Source organism: Phoca vitulina, unplaced genomic scaffold, assembly GCF_004348235.1.
Source record: "Phoca vitulina isolate PV1807 unplaced genomic scaffold, GSC_HSeal_1.0 scaffold3, whole genome shotgun sequence".
NCBI lineage: Eukaryota > Metazoa > Chordata > Mammalia > Carnivora > Phocidae > Phoca > Phoca vitulina.
In genome coordinates this window covers 71,353,819-71,377,017 of record NW_022589706.1, presented here as the reverse complement: position 1 = coordinate 71,377,017, position 23,199 = coordinate 71,353,819, and the positions used below count along the sequence as shown (strand labels likewise).

The window sequence follows — 23,199 nt, the reverse complement described above, 5'->3', positions numbered from 1 at the left end:
AATTCCTACATAAGAAGCACTTAGAAGAGTATTTAACACACAGTAAGTGCTCAATAAATCTCACCTATCAGTATAACTTCAAAAGCCAGATACCTTTTCTTATTAAAATTCTTATGGAAAAGGTACTATTATGGTATAAGATACTCTTGATAACTGCTAGCCACAAATTATTATTATGTTTTAAGTGATTGTCAGGTGGCAGGCTGTCCATTAAAAGACTATTAGATAATGTGATATAATTTTAGTTATTTAAGTCAAAGTCTTTTTCCAAGTTACTCTAGACTTCATTTCCTTCTCTAAGCAATTTATTGCCCTTGGTATGTAGGAGGAAAACACTCACGTGCGTGCACACACACACACCATGTGATAGGTCCATGTTATTTGAGAACTTTAAAAAAGTTGAAAAATTAGTCAAAAATCTCTGACAGGGCTCCTGGGTGGCTCAGTCGGTTAAGCATCTGCCTTCGAGTCAGGTCATGATCCCAGAGTCATGGGATCAAGTCCCGCATTGGGCTCCTTACTCAGCAGGGAGTCTGCTTCTCCCTTTCTCTCTCCCTCTGTCTCTACCCCTGCTCGTGCTCTTTCTCTCAAACACATAAATAAAATCTTTAAAAATTCACTTTGACTTTATTACTTATATTTTACGTACATAAGACCCCTTGTTATCAGTCATAATAGGGTAATAGATAAGTCCCATGTGAAATAATAAACATACTGATAAACTGAGATAAATCTATGCATCCATCCCTTCATCCAACCAACTATCTATCCTCAATGTTGCTTGAGAAACTTTCAGCATAAAAAAGCTCTATTTATGTAGGAGATACAGCATATAGCTGAATATTTTTTAAAAATTGCAAATTCAGTTTTTAGATCCCTATTGGGATTATAATCTTTCTTTAAAGATTATCAAGACATCACTTGGACTTTTTTCTTGACGTGAACTAAATTTCTTATATAAGAAAAGATAACAGTAAGGTGACCTATTGTGCCTTATAATATTTAGAGGAATTTGAAAAAAACTCACTTTTATATCCTGAAAGGTCAAATGTGATCACTCTGTTTATAATCCATGCTGGGAAAGTTTAAATTCAAGTCAAAACAGGGAATGAAATGTTAATGAGTTCTTATACATTCATGCTGATCACTGATTACAGAAAGTTTTGAAGTCTGAAATAGAGCAAATTTGGTGCCCAGGAATTTTTTTCTCTTTTAAAGAAAAAGGATCAATCTTGGAGACTGTAGACCATTGTACCTCACTGCTGTACACTAAAATACATAACTCAAACATGGCCTGGCATTTAAATATAAGTAATTGAAAATAAACTTGAACACTTAAATTAACGATAGATTTTAATTACGGTTGTGAAGATTGATCTCTCTCTCGCAAGTGTGGGTGGTGGACAGGGATCAGGGCAAAGGGCAGACCCACCGTCGGAGCCTATAGCTAAGACAGATAGAATTAATTTTGACTCTATACTTCAGAAGGTAACACCTAGGAGCAAAAGCAGGAGCATAGCTAGAGGGCACTTGCAAACTCCTTTGGAAAGATAGAGCCAAAGTGTCAAAACTATGGAAGTCAAATATTCCATGAGTCAAAGGAGGAATTCTGGCATCCAAATAGAAGATAAAATCAAAAGCCATGAGTTTGAAAAAAATGCAGGGTTGAAGAAGAAGGTGTAGAAGAAAAGCAGGAACAAGGACAGCTGGAGACACGGGGTTACTAGTTGGTGTGTATTACTCTCAAATTTAAAAAAGCAGTATAACTAGGCAAATGTGGTGCTGATCACATAAAAAGAGCCTAGGACGAGCCTAGGATTTTATGGCGTACTTTATACATTTTAACTGCTCCTCTTTGAAGGCATTTGAATTTGCAACTCCTCGGGGATTATTGCTTATCCAAGGCTATTTTGAAACGAGTGTCTGTGGATTGTTTCATGTATGGGTTGGCCTTACTCAAAGGACAGCTTCGGGGTTTGGACATGAAAAGATCTGTTTATATTCATCAGAACTATTTGGGGCGCGGCACCTGGGTGGCTCGGTTGGTTAAGCAACCCACTCTTGATTTCAGCTCAGGTCATGATCTCAGGGTCTTGAGATGGAGCCCCCTGCCGGGCTCTGCACTCAGCGGGAGTCTGCTTGGGATTCTCTTCCTATCCCTCTGCTCCCCTACCCGCTTGTGCTTACGCATGTGTGCGCATGCGCTCTCTCTCTCTCAAAAATAAAAATATGTAAATCTTTAAAAAAAGAATTATTTGGAATGGCTCAATTGTCAAGAAAAAATGGATAAAGAGAAAATAGAAGATGGTTAGTGAAAACAGTAAGGTGACTGTGAGGTATTTGTGTTAAGAGTTACTCAACAGAGGGTTATCACGATGCAAAAAAAAAAGGAGAAAAGGGATGTGAGAGCAAAATCTTGGAACAAAAGGTCTCTGTGTGAAAGCAGGATATGGCAGTAATGGTGACGTTTTTGCGTTGAGATGGGACGGTATTTAAGGTTTTGACATAATCCTTTAAGTCAACTTAAATAATAGATAACGAAAATATTTTTTGCCTTACTAAAATATTTATAGTAGATTTTCCACTTTCCTTGGGTGCTTGTAGTATATAAAGGACTTCCTGATGTAGGGAAGTACTGAAGAATAAAAATGATAGTCTCAACTTTAATGAAAGAAGCTGCCTAATGGACATCCTGTTGTTTACCATCTCATGTTAGTAATCTGGATGATGAATACAGGTAGGTGGGTGTTGTTGCCGTTTGCCCAGCCACCAGTGGTACAATGCCGGTGTGTAGTGCACTTCAGTCTCTTCACATTTGTCATCAAAGCTGAAAGTAGGGGCGCCTGGGAGGCTCAGTCGTTAAGCGTCTGCCTTCGCCTCAGGTCATGATTTCAGGGTCCTGGGATCGAGCCCCACATCCGGCTCCCTGCTCAGCAGGGAGCCTGCTTGTCCCTCTCCCTCTGCCTCTCACTCGTGCTTGCTTTCTCTCTCAAATAAATAAATGAAATCTTAAAAAAAGCTGAAAGTAATTTTGACTAGTTCTTCTGCTGATAAATAGTATCCTATGCTATTTATGGATATTATACAAAATTGTTACAGAGATTCCATACAGAGACAATTTCCACTATGAAGCTTAAACTATGTAATCTCCTTATCATCCTTTTACATTCAACATGTAACATTTTATAAAGGGTTTACTTTTGGCTACCAAAGAAAAAAAGAGATTATAATTTTTTATTTTTCAAGCTGATGTGAGAAGGCGATTGTGCCCATCAGGCAACACTGTCCTGGGATGAAACAGAGAATACCTAGGAATTGGTGAGGCAGCTGCCATGAACACAGGAGTGCAGCGGGGGGGCGGGGGGCATAATAATGGAGAAATGGCTGGGATTTTGCCCAGAGTAAGGAACTCAAAAAAGATTTCAGCACACAGTAGGGTATTTTCCTCTCCAAGGTAAAATATTGAACAACAATAATTAGTCCTAAAATTAGAAAAAATGTTTGTGGGAATAAGTTGTAAATCCACAGAATGATTTATGACAGCAACCGTGAAACAGTTAATATTTGTGTAGCCTGAGGCAAAAGTAGAAACGAAGGCTGGCATATTGCATTTCTAAATATTTGAAGGTATAAGTCAAGCTATCAAATTATAAAATAAGATACGTTCTTCAATCTCTTCCCTTTCCACTTCTAGCTCTTTCTTGCACCTTGAGGGCCTTGCCAATATACATGTGAAATGCCAGGTGCGCATCCACACTCCATCCATACCTGGACAGACAGCTTTCCCTCAGCTCCCCTTGGGACTAGGGGAGTTGGACCAGTGGTATGGAGAATGAACTGGGGAGAAGTGGCCTCCAGGCCCAGAAGATGGGACCTTGGAATATGGTGCACTGGTTCATGGTGGACATGACTGTTTGACTCTGCAAACTCCCTAATGGGTGGGAAAGGAAGCAGCACAAAGAAGGCCAGGAGGGGGACTTGAAAAAGCAGAGCTCAGGGCAGGGTCTTTCCTGCTTACATTTAAGGATGGTACTGCTATGATGATCTTAATAAGGGCTAATGTACACAGTGTTTTGTATTCAGCTAGCTTTCGTGTTCCTAATCTCATTGAACTTTGACAAACATCCCCGTGAGATAGAAAGAAATTATTACTGTAATTTTACAGATGGAGAAACTGAGTCTCAGAGAGATTAAATGATATATCAAGGCCCCACAACCAGTCAAAAGCAGTGGTTGAACTCATACCCAGGTATTTTTTGTGTAGGATTCTTCTTCTTTTTTTTTGAAAAAATGGTGTTTATGAGTCATAACATCACTTATCTTTTTAACTGAATAAAATTTAGAAAATTAATATAGGTTGATTTTAATCATCAAGACTCTGCTAATGGTCTCTTAACAGTTTATTCAAGCAAATCAGTGTAGGATTCTTTCCACTGTACTGTCCCAGACAGATGCTGGCCAAGGTTGCAATGGGTTCAATACCATACAGTCAATGTAGAGCTCATGTCTTAAGACTACTGAAAGTTTCACATGGGGGGAAGTGTTTTTTGGATAACACATTTAACTTTCTTAGGCTGTCAGGATTAAGGAAAAAGCCTTCCATGTACACCAAATTGTCTAAGTCTAAAGTTTGGACCTAAACCATTCTCTTCAATATACAGGGTTTTATTTATTTATTTATTTATTAATTATTTTTAAAAGATTTTATTTATTTATTTGAAAGAGAGATAGCAACAGAGATAGTGAGAGAGAGAGGAAGAGCACAAGCAGGGAGAAGAGGGAGAAGCAGGTTCCCTTCCAAGCAGAAAGCCCGATGCTGGGCTCGATCCCAGGGTCCTGGGATCATGACCTGAGTTGAAGGCAGACGCTTAATCGACCGAGCCCCCAGGTGCCCCAATATACAGGGTTTTAGAACCTCACTCTACTCACAGTGGTTTCTGCCTTGCCTCAGCAAAACACAGTGGGCACTCTGAACCCAGTTCTATAATGCCCTCTCGCCAAAGTCTCAGCATCTTCCCTGTTAAATTACTCCGAAGTATAGTTTTGAATTTGGGGTGTATTTTCCTTAGATACTTTGATTCCCTCCCCAGATGTTTCTATAGCAAAACCAGAAATAAAACCTAAATAACTGCCTTCTATTGCTATCTTATTGGCTCCTCTCAGGTCTTAGTGCTCATAAATTCGTATATATTCTCACAGAATGTTTGATTATAAAGTAAATACACATGAGGCTGCCTTCATCAAAGTTTGATCTGCCTGAAAGATTCTGATTCATTGTTAATTTTTTCATATTGTTTGTTCTAAAACATGGTGGCATTGGATGGACTCATATTCAAATGATACTAGCTTCATTTAAAATGAAACCTATTTGGAAAATGAGTACATCTAAAATAAATACAAATAGACTTGTTTTTATTTTATTTTATTTTTTTAAAAGATTTTATTCATTTGAGACACAGAGATACAGAGAGAGGGAGAGAGAGCATGAACAGGGGGAGAGACAGAGGGAGAGGGAGAAGCAGGCTCCCTGCTGAGCCAGGAGCCTGACGTGGGCCTCGATCCCAGAACTCTGGGATCATGACCTGAGCCGAAGGCAGACACTTAACCATCTGAGCCACCCAGGTGCCCCAAATAGACTTGTTTTTGGTAGAAACATGGGGATGAATTGCCTAGAACTTGGTATAGTCATCTGTAATGGTTAATTTTATCTGTCATCTTGACTGGTCACAGAGTCAGATTAAACATTACTTCTGAGTGTCTCTCTGAGTGTGTTTCTGGATGATATTAGCATTTGAACCCCTGGACTCTAGTATATTCCTCTCCCCAATGTGGGTAGGCATCATCCAATGCACTGGAGGTTTGAATAGAACAAAAAAGCAAAGGAAAGGAATTTGCCTTGTTTTCTGCCTCATTGCTTGAGCTGGGGCATCTCATCTCATCTTTGCCTGCCCTTGGACTGAGAGTCACACCATCGTCTCCCCTGGTTCTCAGGCCTTTGGATTTGGACTGAGTTATACTACTGGCTTTCCTGGGTCTCCAGCTTGACATGGCAGATATTGGGACTTCTCAGCCTCCATAATTGTGTGAGCTAATTCCTCATTCCTCTCTCTCTCTCTCCTTCTCTCTCTCTCTCTCCACACACACACACACACACACACACACACAATTAGTTCTGTTTCTCTGGATAATCCTGATTAATACACCCCACCTTCCCTTGCCTCTACTGTGTGGCAGTGGGGCAGACACTGATATATCCTAGAACTCTTCCGAATATTATGTGAAAGTATCTGTGTAGCCCACTTATTACACAAGCAAGTAATTCAATTTCTGGACATTCAAAGTTTTGTTTTGATAAATCATCAAGCTAGGTTTTAGGGGGCCAGGATTTTTTGTGAGGGGCAAGGAAGGTTTGGTGATGGTTTGGCCACTACAGATAGTTGCTCTTCTCTTTATCAATAAGTTCGAGGCCATATAACTCTTGCTGTTCCCCCTTGGGTCTCTGTTATTGTACAGGAAACAGTTTTAAGCTAAAAGACGTGAATTCATTATAGGAGTTTAGTTTCCTTAAACTTGGCTTAATATCACCTTAATTTTCAGGGTTCACAGAAATGGTCTCCTGACCTAATCAGATATCAATGCTGAGAAGTACAAAACCATAGCATCATTGGCTCCAAAAAATAATTGTTCTAGAACTGTAACTGGCTCAAGGGAAGAATGACTTGAGATAATTGTTGCAAATGTGAAAAATCATTATTTTTGGCAAACTTTACTGCTTTATACGCAAAAACTCTATATGACTCTAATCACTAAGGTTACATTTTGCCACTAATTTATCCTGGGGAGTTCATCAAAAAGTTATACTTCTAGAAAGTAGATGTTTCAAGGTATATCAATGGTATTTGAAAATAGTCACAATAGCCAATTAGTAACTGGTGCTTTGAAAAAGTTCCAGTCCCAAATCATCTTCAGATTTTATAGTATGATTTTCTTATGTGCATGTGTAAAAGAGGTGGTTCAGGAAGAGTGGGAACCAAGTGGAAGAAATGCGGAGTGCGAATATAAAAATTTTGAGAAGGAATCACTTCCAACTATACACACTACCGAGAGAAACTGACGTGTACCTTCTCCATCCAGTCCTTTGAAAATCATTACATGAAGTAGAAGATGTACTTGGTGGGAGTATTATTATGTGAATATTATGTAAGGGAATGGGCAAAAAGTAGACAGAAGTCTAACCTTGAAGTTAAATTGAAATTCAGCCTGCTGAAAGACTGACTATATTACAGTTTATTTTCTTAATTTACTGACATTGGTGTAATTAATTTCATGTGTATCACTAAAATTTTTTTTCCAAATGTGTAGGAATTTTAGTAGAGTACCAAAATAAGTCTGGTGGCATATTATTTTTAATGATAATGATGATAATTCTAAGTAACTAATATTTACTATGCTATGCATGGTGCTAAGAATATTAAATATGAAAAGGCAATAAATGTGTTTGCCACCAGAAATTTTTGGTAGGTTGGCTCTTTAATGCTCAGGGGCATATTTTCCATGCATGATTATAAGGTTTACAAGCAGAATTCCATCATAAGCACAAACTATCTCATACAGAAAGCATATTTAGAAATATGTCCCCACATTAATTCAGAGGCTATCTGTATTATCTAATACTATTTTTGAAATTTTTTCATTAGAAAATACTAAATAATAATGCAAAGGTAGTAGCGATAAAACATGATGTACTATAATAAAATGTAATATGACATGATACAACATAAATTCTCGTAGTAAATGCATTAACACTTCACTCACTGGGATGTAATTCATTAAGCACTTAAACCATTTTATATCTGCTATAGAAACAGAAAGTTAGCAAAATAGGACCCTAAATGTTTAAAACAGATGTCACAAGTAAATATGCAAAGCTCATATACTAGAATAGTGTCCTTGGCCTTACTAAGAGTAATTTCTTCTTATTTTAGACAAAATTTACACAAATGTGTTTGTATTTTATAGCATATATTTTTCTTCATGAGAGATGCATTACAAACAACTCTGTTCTGAATTCTGCCCTAGTCCACTGATGCTGAGCCCTTCAATCTTGCCTTGGGCCATAACACAATGGCAAAGCCAGGGAAAAGCGAAACACATTGTCCATAGAATAAAATCCTATTCGTCACAATTAGCACAAAGAATTGTAATTACTTTTTTAATATCTCTATTTCTTTCTTGCTTGATAGTTCTTTGAAGGCTGAGACCATGTTTTGTTTATCATTTAATCCTTAGCACTTAGGAGAGTGACTAATAATACATAGTATATCCTCAATTAATGTTTGCTTAAATAAGTTTCACTTGAAATAGCATTTTTTCATAAAAGGGAGCACTGAGGGGGAGATGACAATAGCAATTACAGAATTGAGAGCAGACTGTTTGATAGCAAAGAAAAAGAAGCAATATGAAAATCAGAAAAAGAACTCAAAGGTCATCAAATGTGGAAGAAAATATGCACATCTCAGTAATGCCTAATGGCATCATAGTATAAAGACACATTAAAAGAATACATTTTCATAATGATCATCCCAGATTAAAATAGTCTGTTTGTAAAGACAGGGAAGGGTAGAATATTTGAAAGGAAAGCTTTAGGTATATGGAAAATTGTTCAAATTACCTGGAGAGACAGAAAACTAAAATGATAAGAAGCTATTTGGCCACAGTTAGTACATAACAATCATTGTATCCATGATTGATTTGTATGAAGAGAAAAATGCTCATTTTTTAAGTACCCCAAGTTTAAGGAAACATCTTAAAGATAATAAAGGTGAAAGGCATGCTACATTGATCCTCTTGAAAAGAAATAGCGCTACAGTGTACCACTGTTTTTCAATTTCTCTGTGAGAAATCCTTGGCATCCATCTCCAGGTACTGTGCTGGTGCTGCTCTGTATTCTGTTAAGTGTCAGGTCACATGGTGAGTTTAAACAAAAGAAACAATGGTTATGTGGCTCAATAAATTCAGTTGCTTGATCTCATCTTTATCAGAGAATAAAAGCTCTTATGATATTTGTATGAGAATTTACTTTGTAAATTTTATGGCTAAAACATTAATCAGTATATTCATGCAAACCCTGGTAAAAGCATACATGTTTTTGGAAATAGAAATAACACTGATTTATTTTCATGGCACCTCTGTGACAAGACAAGATGGTTTATCCTAGGACTCATGACCCTTAAAGCCACTGTGCTCTACAAAACCCATCTCAGCAGATTTCTCTTTTGATTATTTAAGCCCATAAAAGGTATTTCATGTTAGAATTATGATTCTTCAAAGGCAGTGGAGATAAGCCCTCTACGTAGTTGGTACCTCCTGGTTATCACTAAGGCCATAAAGAGCATAAATTTAAAGAAGAAGAAAATCTAAGTTATCATGGGAATCTACATGCATTTGGCCAAATGGTTCTACTGTCTAATAGCTATGCCATGTTAGCCTGTCTTTGCATTTCAAAATCAGTTGCAACACGCTATTCTTTCAAGAACCTCCCTTTGCTTCCCAGTCTGATTTAGAGCCTCTTCTCTGTTCTCTTTAAAAACCAATGTACACCTCTAACTTAAGCTTTCCTGTGATTTGTTGAATTGTTCTAATTATTTATTTCTCAGTCAGCTGAAATAAACCAACTGGAGGTAAGGGTCATCTTATTTGTCTTTGTATCTCTGGATCCTAGGAAAGAAACCATCACATAACAGGCTTTCAATAGATGTTTGTTCAATTAACAAGTAAGTTACTGACTGATGAATGAGAAGTTTTTATTTCATTGCAATTAAAATTATAGTATCTGATACCAACCTGAAATTTGACAATCATTTGGAGAAGTGTTCTAATTTTCAAAAAAATTCATAATGATTTTGTTTCCTTCTTACATGAATGCTATAGGTCCGTTCTTAAAGGTAGCTATGTTTTTTAAGGAAGGTTCTGGAAACTGCTGTTAGGAAGCCATCTTAATAATCTGGGAAATTACTTGGTCTCATTCTTTTCATCACCTTATTTATAGGAGACCCAGGGAGTCCTCCGATGAGGATACAAGTGACTGAAAGCTGTAGTCTACAGTAAGGCAAGAAAACTGTATCAACATCATAGTGCATTTCATAGAGCCTTCTTAGCAGCCACACCTGGGGGCTGTCCTTTAAACTTCCATTCTAGCTGCCACCATATAATTAATTCAATACATAGCACTGGTTGAGTGCCTTGCATATGCAAGGTTTCAGGTGATTAAAATATTTATTGTACTGCTCAATTGGCCAAACCCCACATCACACCCAAGCGCCATCTTCCTCTGAAACTCTTTAGCTGCTCAAATACCACTCTGAAAACTATCACTACCGTCCCAATATACATGATGCATAATATTTTAATTATTTACTCATCAGTTGTCAGCATGTTGTATCATATGTTATTTACTTGCCAGGTTTTCCTTCTATATTGTAAGCTCCTCTATGAAAAGAATTACACATTAATTCATACATGCCTAAGTCCAAATTCATTAAAAGTCATATAAAAATGCTCCAATTTGTTGAATTAATAAAACTGCATTTAGCAGCATAAAACTGACCTGGACTGTCAGTTATGCTAGAATAATGTTGACAATGAAGACATAGCAGATAAAAAAATGACAGTATTAAGAAAAGAAGTGTATTATTTCAACAGACATTTGCAGACCATTTATTACATTCAAGGCATTTTGGGAAGGAAAACATAAGCCAGTTATTGTGCCTGCCCCGCAGGGCTTATGGTCAATTGAGGACATGCACACAAGTACTCTGTTATAAGATCTCCTCTGATGAGTGCAGTAGGGATGAATCAGTGTAGAATGAAGTGACTTCAAGGAAGAAGCAATATTAGAACTGAATCTTGGAAATGGTAAAATTTCATATGGGTGAGGAATCGAGATATTTTAGGAAGGCAGTAGCAAAAAATATGATGACATGTCAATTCAGGGATTTCTTCAGGAATACTGAATGTCCTCCAAAAGTGGAGTCAGTGGTTGCTTCAATGTGGTTATGGTGAAAAATGGAGCTGGAAATTTAAGAGGAGGAATCTCCAAGAAGACACAAAAAGATGTGGTACAAACAACTCAGTAAGTGTGAAACTCGGAACACTTAGTTATCAAAACAGACTTTATTATTTTTTTTTAGAATTGTTTTAAAGATTTTATTTATTTATTTGAGAGAGAGTGAGAGAGAGAGTGCACGAGAAGGGTAGGGTCAGAGGGAGAAGCAGACTCCCTGCTGAGCAGGGAGCTCGATGCGGGACTAGATCCTGGGACTCCAGGATCATGACCTGAGCCGAAGGCAGTCGCTTAACCAACTCAGTCACCCAGCACCCTCAAAACAGGCTTTAAAAGGTATTTCACTGGCACCTGACTGAGGTGCCAAGTGTAACAACAAATAACCTGTTTTGAGGAGACAGAGTGCACCGGAAGTGAAACAGTCCTTACTGCTGTCTGTGGACTAGCTTTGTGACAAGAATGGGAGATGAGTATATATAAAAGCCCCACCTTCAGGTGGGCTGAAGGATGTCACGTTAACAAGCAGGAAAGATGACTGAAGAAAAGACATAGTGAAGTGCAGTTTGAAGAAACTCGTATCTAGGAAAGGTAGGCAGCTGACAGGCCCTGATGTTGGCGGTGGAGTGATTGAACTGGAATCAAACCCTATTGTTGCCCTCCAGGGAAATACTTCAGGTCAGTCTGTTCTTCTGAGAACAAAGATGTCTGTTTGGTTTTTAATCCAAGCCAATTATACTAGACACTATCCCACTAGTAATAATAATCTATTAGGAGTAAACGAGATGTTTTGAAAGCAGAGTATGAATTAGTAATTTTGGAGAACAACATGAGGCAAATAAATCCGAATAGTATTTTGATGGTTTGATGATCTGAGGCATTATATAAATTCCAAAAGAATAAAACCAAGAGAGTATTTACTGGTTTGTATATAAGTCTCCACCAAACTGGTTGATGCTTTCGCTTTCTGGCTTAAGTGATGAGAAAACAATAAAACATCTATGAAAGAGCACAGAATACTGACAATAGTAAAACCAGAAAAGGAGTTAAAAAATAAAGGATAAATTGCTATGATGAACATAGAAACTGGATGATATGGGATGAGGATCCCCTTTCTTAAGTGTTTAGTTAGAATCCATCTCTTTAAAACACAATCTTAGAAAGTTTTCTGCAAATAATTCTCATAATGCTGTAAGAAACCTCACACCTAATCTCATGAAGGAGATTACAATAAATACCACTTATTAATCACTTATATATATTTGGTTTTGTTTCATTTTATCCTCTATTACAACTTCAGCTTCTAAAACAACTTTGTTTTACGTGCTTTACGCTCCTTTTTTGAATCCTCCCAACTCTATCCTACACATTGGGTTCTGTTATCCTCCTGACACAGATAAGGAAACCGAGCCTCAGAAGAGCTGAGTTAATGCCAGTGACCGTATAGCTAACCAGCTGCAGAGCAAGGGCAAATCTAACCCAAATCAGGTAAACTCCCAAAGCTGAAAGGTTTCATTTTCCAGAACTGATCTTCCAATTTTTACATCCCCACCCACCCTAGCATGTTCTTCCTGTGGGTCTCCCATCTCATTAAATAACAACTCTACCTTTCCAGTTTTTCATACCAACAGCCTTGGAGTCATGCTTGACTCTTCTCTTGCTTTCAAATCCCATTATCTAAGAGCAAACTCTCTTATTTATTCCCGAATTGGACCACTTCACATACCCTTCCCTACTACCATTATGGACAAGTCACCATTATATGTTACAGAAGCCTCCTAGTAGGTCTCCGTGCTTCCACTTTGTCCACCTCAGTTTGCCCACAGCAAAGCATTCACTGTGAGGTTTTTAAGCCTGTGTTCAGATAGCACCATTTTTCTGCTCAAAACTTTTAATGTCTTCCCATCTCACTTAAATTAAAAGCAAAGTCCTGACAAAGGCCTCATAAAGTTGTGAATGATCTGATCCCAGGCTACCTCTTTGACTTCAACTCCTACCACTGTCCCTCTTGTTCATTTTGCTCTACTTCCTTCCTTTATCTTGAGCACACCAATCACTCCCCAACTCAGGGACTTTGCATGGCTAGTCCTTCCATCTAGAATGTTCTTCCCCTGATATCTGAGTGGCTTGCTCCTTCATTGCCTTCAGTTTTCTGTTCATATGTCACTCAGAAAGTCTATCCTTGACCACTGTAAATAAATTAGTAATCACTGACCCCCACCCCACCCCACTCGTTTTTCTACGTATCTTGCAGTATTGTCCTCTATAGCACTAGAATGCGGGTTCCATAAATGCAGGATATTTTTGAGCAGAAATATTTTTTTAAACTAGGTGATGTATGAAAAAGACTATTCCAAATAGCATAAACCAAAGCATAGACTCTAATATCTTCTCAGTGAGACACCATATGTAACTACTTTCTATATGAGAAAATTTTTCAATTGAGTCCAGTAATACATTAAAGTTTTAGATTGCCGTCTTGAAATACAGGAATCAGGAAAACTGAAGAAAGGGATTTTGTAGCCAGGGATTAAATAATAAGATGATACATATAGACTACCCATTGACTGAGGTCCTTCCATCATGAGACCTTCCCTTATAAAGTCCTCTATCTCCTCCATATTCCAGTAGTGCTTTGTATCTTATGGCTCTTACCCCGTGGCCATATTATAGTTATATACATGTATGTATGTATGTATGTGTGCTTCTGAATTTGCCAAAATGTATTCCTGTTCGAACCCTTTACACAGAGAGGATGACAGCAGAAGTGGACAGAAGTGCTGCTCTCACAAAGTGTCCAAGTGTGACCCAGCTCAGGAGAACAGAATTCTTACTTGGGCTATAGCATGGTTTGAGCCTAGCGAGGACTATGGGAAAATTGTCTCAGCTCTGGCTCTCAGTGGTTTGCACCCTTAATGTAGATGTGTGTTTTTATGACGGATCTTAAGCAGCCAAAATGCTGCTCTCAGATGGGTTTGGTGGACATGAGCAGATAGAAAACCTTGACAGGATTCTTCATGCACACCCCAAATAACCCACATATAATAATGATGTGAAATAGGAGGGAGGTTGGAGGTCCTCTGTTCTATAGGGCATGAGCTACTGAATCTGAATGTTTGGTAGATGATGTGGCCCTTTTTGCACTCCCCAATCGGTGAGGCTCAGAGAAATTTGGATTAAAATAGTATGAGAAAACCACCTGATGGTGAAACTCAGAATCAGAGTTAACACCAAACCAAACTGTCTGTTTCAAAGTTTGCTTGGTATTTGTTCCATTTATCTGTGGTTGTCTGTGGCAACATGCTAAAGCACAGTGAGTTTTCTTGCTATCTGTTTAGGTGCAGAGAGAAACATGCTTATAGGGGACCTGCCTTCTATTAACAGAGATTGCTTCTTTATTTAGGAATTAAACTATGTGTTCTCAGTTAGTTAAATGAAACTGTTCATGTTCTTGGGCAGTTTAGCTAGACTCTAATTGTTTTGTTTTCTAAAGAAAAAGCACTTTTTAAGATATTATAGAGACACAGCACATTTGTAAGTAAGCAGGGTTTTAAAAAATATTGTTATTTTGATAGGCTAATATCAACTCTCATGCTACTGAAAACATTGTTGTCAATGGAAAAAATGAAAAGATTTGCCATTCCTCTCTTTTCAAGACAGCTTGAAAATACGCTGCTACCTTTTCCTAGTAAGCTTTTTAGCCTTGCTGAACCTGAGCAAGATTTTCAAGCTCTGCCTCTCTCAATGCTTATTTATTTGTTTTGAGGAAATGTTCTCAGGAATTTTCTTTGGAAGCAGATTCAGGTAGAGTTTACAGTACTGCAAAAAAAAAAGTCATGGAAAAGTCCAAGGGATTTGAAAATTTCATTTATTCAACCAATATTTATTAAAAATCTATTATGAGGCAGGTACTGTTCTAGATTCTGAGTATATAGCCATGAATAAAACAGGCCGTAATCCCTGCATATTGTGGAAAGGATACAGATAAACAAACATATAGATACTATTTAAGCTATGTCGGATGGTGGCCGTGCTATGGAGCACAATAAAGCAGGGATGGGTGACGGGGAGTCTGAGGGTTGGGAGGGACAGGTTTGGGACTTTTATAGTTGGTCAAGGGCACCTGGGTGGCTCAGTCGTTGAGCGTCTGCCTTCAGCTCAGGTCATGATCCCAGGGTCCTGGGATCGAGCCCCGCATCAGGCTCCCTGCTCAGCGGGAAGCCTGCTTCTCCCTCTCCCACTCCCCCTGCTTGTGTTCCCTCTCTCGCTGTGTCTCTCTCTGTCGAATAAATAAAATCTTCGAAAAAAAATAGTTGGTCAGTGATAGCCTCCGTGAGAAAGTGACAATTTAGCAAACACCTGAAAGAGATGAGGAAATTAGTCATTGAGATATCTGGAAAAAGAAAGAGAGCTCTGTAAGCAGAAGAAAAATAAGGGCAGGGGCCTTGAGGCAGGAACCTGCCTGGAGTGTTCCATAAACAGCAAGGAAGCAGAAGAGGGAGAAGGACAGTGGAAGAAGCTGAGGCCAGAGGCCACAGAGACAAGAAGGGGAGCTCAGATGCTGTAGAACCATTAAGAGCACTTTTTTTTTTTTTAATCCTCAGACGGGAAAGTCATTGGAGGACTCTGAGCAGAGCTGAGCCATGATTACACTTCAGTTTTATAAGGCTCACTCTTGCTGTTTTGTTGCTGATAGGCCATGAGGGAACAAGAGCGGAAGCAGGGTTGCTGTCATGTACAGTTGATTCTCATTATTCATGGCTGTGATGCTCTGTAAAGTTGCTGCATACACTGAATTAGTGCATACTGAATCATTGCTCCTAGGGGAAATACAGCGTTAGGTTCCTGTGAGCCTTTGGTAATCACGTTTTCATAAACATGAAACACGGGACCTTATTTTATGCCTGTTCTGTTTAATGACATTGTACGTAATATATATTTTTGATTCACTAACTTTTTAAAAAAGATTTTATTTATAATAAATTTGAGAGAGAGAGAGAGAGAGAGAGAGAGCATGGGCTGGGGCAGAGGCAGATGGAGAGGGAGAGGCAGACTCTGTGCTGAGCAGGGAGCCCCAAGCAGGCCTCGATCCCAGGACCCTAGGATCATGACCTGAGTCGAAGGCTTAACTGATTCACTAACTTTTAACTCATGGCTGATAGCGCTATAACTTGAGCCTGAATGAAGCTTGTTTCACACACACACATTTTCTCCTTATGATGCACCACAGCCTTCCTGCACTTAGGAATACTAGACAGTATGTCAGCAGTATTCGGAGCCATTTTAAATAACAAAATTCACCAAAGTACACAAAAATGCAAACAACATGACACTTAGAAGACGACAGAAAGAACACGAGCTAAAACAAGAAGGCAGCGAGTTCCCTTGTTTGGTCTTAGCTGGGAACTCGAGTGTCAGGGCAGCTCCGCACATGTCTGCAAACGTCTGAAAGTGTCGCCGGAGTTGATTTTAGGATCACAAATAAATGCCAGTGGGTAAGTGAATTCTCAAATACAGAATTGTAAATACTGAAGTTCTACTACCATATTTTACACTATTGTCATATTTTGTTGAGGGGTAATTCTCCATTGATTTCCACATGCCGTGTAACAGCTTCTGCCCTGGACTCTTGTCCAGGATGTTTGCCTAGTGAACAGGCTTGGGGATAGAGGCAGATTTTTTTCCTGACTGGTTAATAGAGTTAATGCCTCCCTTTTGGGCAGAGTTTGGGCAGGTTTTCTAGCAGACCCTGTGTAAGACTAGGGTTTCCTAATCCCACTGTGAGCAGGATCCATCTGGGCCTGCCTCTGCGTTATTTCCATTGGACTTGGGAGCAAGGAAAACTTGAAAGCATGCAGCTCATGCTGTTCCTTCTGCCATGAGTAATAAAATCCTTCACTTCTGATCCAGAAGTCTCGTGTCTTCTGCCAGCATCTGTGAACACGTGGCAGGCTAGGTTGGTACCTGCAAGTCATATAAAGTTTCAGACCCTTTACAATTCTTGACATAGTCTTAATTTAAAAATTTGATCCTTAACATCTGTTAGAATTGTTGCTTACACACTGGGGGGCAGGGGCATGTCTCATTTAACAAGAGTGTTTCTCACATTTCTTGATAGGAGCTTCAACCAAAATAATAAAATAAGTTATTTCATCCACAGTCATTTCTAATACACAAATATCCACTTGAATTAAATAGTCTCCCTTTTACTTTGTTTTCCTTACTACAAAATTACAGAAAATGTTCTTTTTCCTTCAAGCACTGTCTTGGAATATAAAACTCCTTTAGGTGACTACATGTGTCTCCTGGTAAGTCAAAATAACACTATTTAAATGTAGTTTCACCGAAGGAAAAAAAAAAACAGTATAATTTGAGAAATAACCATAATTTTACATATATAGAAGCTATTTTGACTGGGATAGCAATCTAACTGACATTAAAACACTGAGTAAATGCAGCTGGAATTACAGGATTCCCCTGCTTCTCACATGAGAATACCCTTTGTTAGAAATAATTCATATGGATAATGTTCTAAAATTCAACTCTAATTATTCCAGAACCTTTTTTTTTTTTGTTAGAAAGACCTCCAACTATGGATCAGAAAAAAGAATCACTGATAGTGCTTTATTTTTGACACTATTATCATAACAATGCAGATAATGTAAATGTGAAATGATGAATCATATATTAAAGCTATTTTTTTTAGTAAATCAGAGATTCTATTATGAAAAGAGGCCATTAAAACTTAAATTTAAAATCATATAGTACAAAAGGGTCAACTCTCATATCTTGACAAGGTTTTCAATTTGAGAACTAGCACTCACATCCCCAGTACTGAGTCCTTTTAACTGTAAAGTCTAATTTAAAATTTAAAAGAGAATGAGGAAGGAATGGAAATCCTCACTGATGACTCAGCTGTGTTTAGGTCTGCAATCTGCCTACTTTATATCTCCTCTTCCTGATATCTTACTCTCGTCTGCCAATCATCTAGTGCAGAGAAATTTATGGCAAAACGCGAACTCTTAAGAAGTCTAAAAAGATGGAATGCAAGCTTGCATTCATCACCCCTTCTTAAGGCATGACATCTATCAGATAAAAGTTTTTTCTTTTCATATCAAAACTTTCTACTTGACAACCTGAATTTCTGTATGTATAATATTTATTTTTTTATTAAATACGATAGGATGGCCCTATCCCCCAAATACACCAAAAAAGATTATTAATGACTTGTGGGTGAATATGTAATTTGTTATTTTCAGCTTATACCCACCCATCTTATTTCCCTTATACCCAGCAAGGAAGGTGTGATGACAATTTTGGATTCAAGCAGGATTCACCTCGTTCATCCTCCAGCTTCTTAGTTTCTTTTCAGTTAGTTTTGGGAATCACCTGTGAAAGTTCTGTAAGACCTCTTGGACTCTGAGAGGCAATGTGGCCCTTTTCCTCCAGTTCTCCAGTTTTTGGCACATTTTGCCCGATCCTAATGGCCTTCAGAACCATGGAAGTCCGAAGAATGTATCTCCTTCACCCTGTTGTTGCTGCCAGGGCTGGTGTCTAATTTGCTGTGCGAGAATGTCTTCCTGCTGCTAGTGCTGCTACTGATGCGAGGTGGGCTCTCCCTTACACCTGCTAGGGCCCCCATTTCAGGGCATGCTCCAGTGCCCTGGGGTTGCCAGAGAAGTGTGGAGGACACTTGATCCATTGTGCTAGTCTCTGTTAACTGGTCACAGAGCTTTAACATGTGCTCTCAAGTTCTTGCACAAATTCAAGTTCTTGCACAAATTTTGGGTAAAAGTAGTTATTTCAGTTGCTCTGTTCAGTTTTTCTATTTAAACTCACTGGACATGGGGCATGATGAAATACTAAAATTGCTCTTGCCCCCTGATGGTGAGGATGCTGCTATTCAGGTGAGCATCTTCATCCCTTACGACTAATTCTTTCCCTGGAGGTAACTCTGAATCTGAAGGCACTATAATCTTGGTGGCCCATCTCACCACCCCTCCAGACTGGTAAGAGAGTCTAGTGGTTAAAAGCACGGACTCTGGAGCCCGACTTTCAAGGCCTGAACCCAGATCCATCACTTGCTACTCCTAGGATCTTGGGCAGGTTATTTAACCTCTTTGTAATCTCCATTTTTTTTTCTTCTGCAAATAAGATAGTTGTGAAGATAAACACGATAATACATGTAAAGGTCTTAGAATAGGACCTGGTATAGTATGCCCTATATAGGTTTTTGCTATTAAAATTATTAGAGTGGTATTATTTCAGCACTCAATAAAAACACCACTTTAAAATTTGCTAATGTTTCTGTAATTTTATACCAACTTCTATTGACCATGCTCCAGATATATCTATTTAATTTTTATCTCCTTTCTCCACTTCTGAAAACTTTGGTTCACCCCAGTGTACCATCAACATATTTCAATTACCTACCCACTGAAGGTGTTGGAATCAGTTCAATAGGTTCAAGTTCAAAATGATAAGGTTTATCTCATGCTCTAAGAGTAATCAAAAATCACATATAAATATCACCCTAAGTTACAAATAGTAAACAAAAAGCCTTGTTTTCTGCTCCTGAAAATCCCTATCACTATTAGTAGAAGGTAAGAGCAATAACCTTTTTGTACCAGATCCCAAAGGAAGTAGGGATGAATGGTCCATTTCAGCTCAATACTCATTCTGAAAACGATCCAGGTCACTGACTCGGTACAAATGAAGTTCCTCTCTGCTTCAACTCAATTACTAATGAACATCCTGATTGCCCTCAAAAGTAAATTGGCAGCTGTATTAGTTTCTACAAGAAATTTGTTATCTTAGGCAATCCAAGTATAGATTTCTGCCTTCAGTGTAGTTTTCAGATAGTCCCCCAAGGAGAGACTTAAGTAGAACATTTTGCTTTCTGAATATGAGTGCTGGGTAGTATTTTTTGTTTGTTTGTTTGTCCAAGTCTTCATTAGTTTGCTAAATTTAACACCAAAGTGAATCTTACAATGCATAGCCACATGGAAGAGTCAATTCTATTCCATGAATACTTTTAAAAGTTTACTAGATACACAGTACTTTGTAAGTGCGGTTATCTCAAGGAAAATGATCAAGAACATGTTTTGACATGCAGCATATTGCAAACCGTAAAGAGTGATTGGCTATATCAAATGTATGAAGTCTACAAAATACTGAACTGAAGAGCTTGGTTAATATTTGACTTCAGAAAGATGATGATGGTATTTTACAAACTCTGTTTGATACAGTCACATTCCTGTTACAATATTGTCAAGAACAGTAATGTTAAATGTTAGCAGAACCTTATAAGAAGACTTATTCTCTATCAGGATATAAAAGCATTTAATACATATAAGTTGGAGCTAATTAAATATCAGAATATAGTGAAAAACCATATAAAATTAAACTTGGAATATTTAGGACTTAGTGGTATTTCTATCCAAAATAATAATACTTAGAGGAAAATAGCAGAAATTCAGATATTTATTCAGTCATTCAAAAGAGTATTAATGACAGGCACATGCTAAGAATACAATAGTGAGTAAAGCAAAAAATAGACATCTCTATCCTTCTAGGCCTACATTCTAATGGGAGTTAAAGGATATGGGAAGTGAATGGGCATAAAGGGATAAAAATATGAATGAAACATTACCTGAAGGTAGGACTAGCTGAAGAGGAATGTATCCTTAAGGAAGTATCTCATCAATGCACAGGCAGGGAGTCGCTCGGATACGGACTCCTCTACATAGCACAGGCCCACGGCACACCGGCTGATACTGTACGGTCCCTTCCCCGGGCAGTAAGAGATCTACGAGAAGAGTGACACTTTCCAAACTACCTGAACAAAGAACTCGATTATATAGGCTTTTCTGAAACAGTGCGTAGTGTAAAAAGGAGGTCCAAGAAATACTGACCTTCTTGTGGGATATTTTATTGAAATGACAGCTAGAATTGGTTGTCTCCTTGACATTTTGGGTATGGTAATTATGAATCAAATATGGGGGTGGAAATGCATGACTGAGCTGTGTGTGTGTGTGTGTGTGTGTGTGTGTGCGCGTGCGCGCACGTGCATGTGTGTGTGTGAAAGAGGGTATATGAGTTTGTGTAAAGTGTGATGTGTGTATGTAGACGAGGAATTTAATTTTGTAATGAGAAAATCTGCTAAAAATATCAATTTTCTGTTTTTTTCGGTGATTTATCTTAAAATTTCCACTGTGTAATCTACTCTACATATACTTTACTTGGTAAAGGTAATTATATGTTGGTGAACAGACGATTTATTTTATTCGGCCACTTAAACATAATCATCTATAGTAGTTCTAAGCTGACACAGCGATTTTTCAAAAATACTAACTGGGTTAATTAATACAAATAAATTATTTAATACATATTAGGTTTTTTTTGGTCCTCGAATCCTCACACTTTATGGCACTTGTTATTTTTAATGTCTCCATACACTGGGAAATATAATTAAGGTTGAAAATATTTACTTCTTCAATGGAAAATAAATTTAAATTGTTCCCACATAGCTAGAATATATTTATCCCTTCTAACACATTAATTAGGAAGAAAAACACTTCACTAGAATGACTATTGACTCCAGTAAACAACTCTTTTTTTTCCTCAGAGAGTAATAATTGACTCCTAGAAACAATTATTTTGTTCTGCTAAAATAAAATTGATATTTTAGTAAAATTCTTAATGTTTTAAATTTCTTTGGATGCAGTGAAGATATGTATTTAAAATATTTTTGCAATATATTTTGCATACCTTCTGAGTCATAATGATTTTATAACTTAAAAATCTCAAGAATTATTTTAATATCCTACAGGGTATTCTTTTAATAGAAAACTTGTTTATGAATATGGAAGTTATACTAATAAACATATTTCTAAAATTTTTCTGAACTCCATCCATGTATATTTCACTGTAATGACTTTTTGCCTATAAATCTAGACTTATGCTAATAATCAGATGGTCCATGAAGAATCAATAAATACCAAAAAACTATTAATATTTGTAAAAAGTTCATAACAATGAGTAGGTGAGATGATGAGTGACTTAGAAAAATTTGATCAGCCTAAAGTTTTCCAAATGTGAGTTTGACATTTTATTATGAGGATTCAAGCAAAATTAAGTTACAATCCCTCATTTCAGAACTTTCATTAACATTCACATTGAAGATAATTTCTTTAGAAGGAATTAAATCTTACTTCTGGAAACAGAATAAGCAAGTATATGACCTAAATCTTTTGGCTTTTGGAGAAAAGGCTTTATAATTTCTTCCAAACTGTGGGTCTCTTAGATAGAGGTTTTCTAAATCCCCCATAATTTCTTGAATATTACTTTAGAAAAATATGTAGAGAAATATATGGGCTGAAAAAAATTACAAAGTTATATAAATGCCCCGAAGAAAAGAGCAATACAACTATGCTTTTTCTGTTTTTCTCATCTGTGACATTAATAAAAATGCTTTAGATTTACGTATTTTATTAATTTATTTTTAAGAAGAGATTTGACAAACTAATTATTATGGTTTATTTCATTTTCTTATCTTATGCTTTATGCAAGACTTGAAATTTAAGTAATTCTAAAGGAGATCCATCCCTATAGACACTAATGTGCTCTGATTCTAAAATCAATTTCTCTGGTGCTTCCCGAGTGTGCAGTTTTGAAATATGGCTATGGTCAAAAGGTGGAGCAAAGAGCCGGCAAATGGGACACAGGTCTTCTGTTGGGTGACAAATTCAAGAATGATAAAGGAGTAATGGATCTGGAGTTCTGGTTATTTCCTTAGAGCTTTCATTAAGTTTATTTTTGGTCAAAGCATGTGTTTTTATTACATTCTTTGTTGTTCAGTAGTGGATTTCATGCTAGAATTCAATGACAGCCTCCATTAGAGAGCCTACTTAAATCTCTGTTTACTGGGAAGGAAGTATGCAATATCCACTTATTTGCTGACATTGGGGCAGTGGAATTTTCAATCGGCTCCTTATCTGCTGCAAAAAAGTTTTTATTACATTTTTCTTCATGGGTTTTTGAATTCTATATGCCTATTTTGTAATCCTACATTTTGCTGGTCTTTTAAAGCATCCATTTATATGCATTTATTCTATTTTTATTCTCTTGTATCTATTGTT

General features: G+C 37.5%; 1 protein-coding gene across 4 annotated transcripts in view; it reads right to left on the bottom strand.

Annotated features, from left to right (window-relative positions):
- The window catches only part of GRID2 (glutamate ionotropic receptor delta type subunit 2), a 1,428,484-nt gene that overhangs the window by 101,419 nt on the left and 1,303,866 nt on the right, over positions 1-23,199 (bottom strand). The window contains exon 15 of one of the 4 annotated variants that reach the window (XM_032400837.1): positions 16,204-20,867. The exons of the other annotated variants lie outside the window; for them this stretch is intronic. Within the exon in view, the coding sequence (XP_032256728.1) occupies positions 20,801-20,867 (67 nt within the window). The 3' untranslated portion in view covers positions 16,204-20,800. Of the gene's footprint in view, positions 1-16,203; positions 20,868-23,199 lie in introns of those variants that run through there. 4 annotated transcript variants of the gene reach the window in all.